General features: G+C 52.2%; 1 protein-coding gene across 1 annotated transcript; it reads left to right on the top strand.

Annotated features, from left to right (window-relative positions):
* Positions 1-1,260: 1,260 nt before the first annotated feature.
* Positions 1,261-2,371, top strand: DICSQDRAFT_173968 (uncharacterized protein; the record flags this gene model as incomplete). Its single annotated transcript, XM_007369763.1, has 4 exons — positions 1,261-1,545; positions 1,600-1,997; positions 2,050-2,187; positions 2,245-2,371. The coding sequence occupies 4 exons, from the start codon at positions 1,261-1,263 to the stop codon at positions 2,369-2,371; spliced, it is 948 nt and encodes a 315-aa protein (XP_007369825.1).
* Positions 2,372-4,445: the final 2,074 nt, after the last annotated feature.

Below are 4,445 nucleotides of genomic sequence, written 5' to 3'. Positions count from 1 at the left end.
GACATGAGGCAGAGAACTCTGACCAAACGATGGTCAATAGGTACCTGGTCTGTGCACCATTGTATTAGTATATATAGTAGGGAGTCTGAGGCAGGGAACCTCAGACTTGATCTTCTCGTCGATTCCCCATCTCCTCTGTAGGTAGCTAGCAGCCCTACCTCCCTCACTACCCCTTCTAGTCTAGGGAATACATCTCTTCACATCTCTTGCTGCGTCACCTCTGGTTGCTTCGCTTCTCAGCACCAACCTCTGCATCAGTAAGCTTTGCCCTTGTTTGTTTTGGTGGCACAGCTCGTTGGCTGTGACAGTTAAAGGTAGAGGTAAGGAAGTACTCACTCTTCAGTCAGTAAGGAAAGACTGAAGAGGGAGGACACAATCTGAAGTCCTTATATACTACAGAGAAGTGTCCATGACTAATTGAAGAGTGGTCAGTCACATGTACCATAGTGCGATGAATAATACAACAACGAAAGAATTGCGACATATCGCACCATAGGATGAGTAAGAGATGAGTAAAGCATAGACCTGTCTAGACTGTTCTGGAGTAGTACAGATTGTCCTAGACAGTACCAGAAGAGTCCGGAAGCATAGCTATAGTACACGAGCAGAGAGTCCCAAATATGGTAGCATACTACATAACCGACCACAGCTAAGCGCTAGGAGACGCATAGCCTCGTGTAGTCCAGACTGGATAAGTCCAAGTTCAACAGACCCCATACCCTCTAATGATGTTCCAACGTTCCTTTCAGTAGTTCTTTCACTCCCTTTGTGATGTCGCCCCAACACTATACGTTCTTGTCTTTAGTGTGATCTTCTTCCCGCGACATCGGACTTGGAACCAGGCTCCTGGACCATGATACCCGTCTATGGACCTCTTAACCTCACCTTCATCCCAGCTTTCTGGTAGACACATCTGCTTGAGGACCTATCACATCTGCGTACCTTAATGGTTTTCTTAATCATGTGGCTGACATATATCATGCCTTCATCTCAATGTGTGTGGATGTCCAGAACCATAAAGACAGTACCACCACCCCCAGGAGAAAAGGAGGTTGACATGGTGAGAGATGATGTAGAGAGTGAACGAGAGGGTCTCCTGGGGAGGGAGGCTGAGTCAGAAGAATGAGCACTGGGGATAGCAATCACGCCTCATGAGGAGGCCCATTCCAAAGCCGGAAGGGGGGGGGGTGATCGCCTCCTGCTTCCTCCACCACTCTGTTGTGCCTCGTCGTCCCCCACCAATTTGCTGCGCTTGCTCCTATGAGTTCCGCATCCTCCTCACACTCATCTGAACAACATCCACCTGGAGCCCCCGGAGTGTCCAACGAGAGCGACACCGGTCCTGCGAAGGGATCAGTGGTGTGGAAGAAGTGGCCCTCCGCCCTCCAGGGTCTGATCGCGCTGCTTCCCGCATACCAAGCCTTCCTCAGGGATGGCGATGTTCCTGGTAAAAGGGCTTGGCTGAAGGAAGCCATACTGCAGATGATGGAGCGCGACTTTCCGAAGGACATGGTTCAACGTTTTGGCACGGACAAGCTGAAAGCTGTGAGTCTTGTGTGCCTCATCTGACATGCGTGCCATTGTGACCAGGTGGACTAGGCCGCCACTTCCTGGTTGAACAACAATAGGAACAACGTAGCCAACGACGTATTGAAGGCATTGGTTGAGAATGACTGCCCAGACAATGCTAAGGACGGATGTGCGCCCCTCCCTAGCAAGAGCACGGGAAGCAATGATACCACACGCAGGGGGAAGATCGTCGATAACCCTTTAGCGAACGCTTTGCGGGCGCGGAAGGTATCACCCATGCGACTGTGGGGTAGCAAAAACAATGCCCGCGTGCAGGAGCGCATCCAGGCTACAGGCGGCAAACAAATTGGTAGCTGGTCAGGATGCGTGTCGTACATATGGCATAACGAGCTGGAGGAGGCGGAGCGGTCCGAGTGGGTGAAGAAAGCGGAGGAGCTGAGCGTGCCTGACAATGAGCAGTGTTACGTGTACGTTTGGCTGCCAATCTGCAGGTGGAGTGTACGCTGATCCCAGTTGCAGTAATCAGTTCAGCGTCACGAAGCTGCTTGTTAGCTTGATGAGTGACCTAATTGGCATTGGGCCCAACAAGATAGGCAAATCGTGCTTCACAGTGCGCTTGGCTTACAGGAGCCCTGATGGGCAGCTCATCTACGAAGAGTAAGTTAGTTCGTCTGGTGTAGAGGTGTCCCTCCCAATGACGTGGACACGATTTAGTTTTTCATTGGCGGAGGATGAGAAAGCGATGTCGTTCGCGCACTTTGGGGGCGGTCCTGCACCGGAAGAGGATGAGCGGTGGATGAAGTGGGTATCCACAGTTGTAGATAAGGAATTACGTGCCTAGGAGATGTGCTCGTGCTCAACAGGCGTGGAAGGGGCCAATCGCAAAGCGCGTTCATGGGATTTGGATTACGACAAGGACGGCACTGTGCGTTTGTGGAAGTGGACGGGAAGTGAGGATATCCTTTGGATGAAGCGCACCTTACGCGCCTACTTCAAGGAGGTGTGGGGTGAGTGGTGTCCCCTAATCTACCCAAGTTGCGCTGAAAGTAACAACACATGTAGCTGAAAGTGGGAACAAGCCAGACACTTTCACAATGGAGGATGTGATCCGCTCCCCGACTGTTGAACCCGGGGGGGGCGAAAGCCTCTCCCACGGGTGGCAACGACAGCGGATAGCCTGCAACTCACCTAGAAGGGTTGGTTGATAGTAAGAGGCTTGTTAGAGCGATGAGAGGAGACGTTCAAGTGAACTGAACTGTAGATTGGGGATACAGAGGTCCCCTATATATACTACTATACATCTGTGGCTACATAGTACTATACAGTACATTCCCAGGATGCACAGTCGCACAGAGAAGCAGTGCGTACACAGTGAAGCTGTGTGTGTACTATATGAGTAGTACAGCCTCGGTTATTGCAGTAACTGGCTGTGCCGTTCCATATCTTGTGACAGCTGTGTTAGACAAGCTGTGTAAACCAGCGCCTGTTCAACACTCCCCCTCGCTAAGTATCCGAATGGTTACGCAAGCGTAGCAGGCGCTTTAAGCAGCTCTAGACTTTGGGAAGCGGAGACCAAGTTGTGAGCGAAATTTCAAGAACTTCACTACACTAAGGTTCTTGGTAAAGATGTCCGCAGGATTGTCGTTTCCGTCTATATAGAAGACATCAACGATTCCTTTATCATGTACCTCATGGATATAGTGATATCGGATGTCAATGTGTTTTGACCTTGACTCCGTCACAGGATTCGATGCAATGAAGATCGATCCTTGATTGTCTCCGGATAGAGGTATGTGATCGACATGGTAGTCAAGTTTAGCAAGTAGGTTGTGTCACGGCCGCGCTCCGCATAGCGCCCATGACACCCTCTGCCTGCCTTTCTCCAACCGTACGGACCGGGACTCTCACCTCTCAGCGCCCACAACACCTCGGAATCCGCCGTTCCCCCCCTCCAAGCCCACCAGCGCTCCATACAGCGCCCTTTTCCAGCAGCACCACGATGTTCGCCACGTGCAGCCTCACGTCGGCATCCAGGTTCCTGGCGCTCTGTCTAAGCGTCTACATACCCCCGGCAATGCACTGCCACCACGCTCCCTCCCTCATGGCCTCACGATCGTTAGATTAGATAAGGATCACCCCACAGTAGTTAGTACGACATACACCCCTCTGACTCGTGCCTAGTACTTAAGCCCTCAAGCCTCTGGTCGTGCCAAACACATACAAATAGCTACATGGTCTGTGCACCGGTCTACAGGTATATAGAGTAGAGCCCTTTAGCCCCTAGTCCCCATCTCGACCTCTTACGTCATTGGGGACTAGGTGAGTTACTAGCTGTATCTTCGTACTTGTCAATATACTTACGTCATTGGGGACTAGCCTGTGCCTGCGTGCCGCTACGTCTTGCTGGTAGGTTTGTGCCTCCGTGCCGCCCCGGCCCTTTCGACCCTTGGTTCGGTTCCCTGGTACGTCGGTGCCGTACCGTGCGAGACCCCTCTATCCGCACCGTCGCCCGCCCTCTGCCTTGTATATTCCCTCTCTCTCCCTCTCCTCCTACGTCCTCAGTCTTACGCTATGCTCGACTTGGCGCCGATCGCTGAGCCTCAGGCCGTCGCGCCTAGTCTCCGCGACAGGTTGCGAACCCAGACCACTTGGTGACTGCAATCGCTCATTGCCATGTACTCAGCTTCCGTAGAAGAAAGAGCAATGGTCTTTTGTGCTCGTGATTGCCACGAGAAGATCCCATTTGCTAGTTTCAAGAAGAAACCAGTCTGTGACCGACAAGAGTTGGGATCAGAGTGTTAGGACTGTGCTGCCAGAGTTCCGGAGTTCCGGGGTTAGGAGTCAGAGCTGGGCGGACACGGGGTGAGGACTACGGCGAAGCTATTAGCAACGCCCTGAGGATCCCGATGGTGTCC

This window comes from Dichomitus squalens (assembly GCF_000275845.1).
Source record: "Dichomitus squalens LYAD-421 SS1 unplaced genomic scaffold DICSQscaffold_55, whole genome shotgun sequence".
NCBI classification, from domain to species: Eukaryota; Fungi; Basidiomycota; class Agaricomycetes; order Polyporales; family Polyporaceae; genus Dichomitus; species Dichomitus squalens.
The sequence above is the reverse complement of the archived record's forward strand: the minus strand, read 5'-3'. Positions and strand labels throughout refer to the sequence as shown.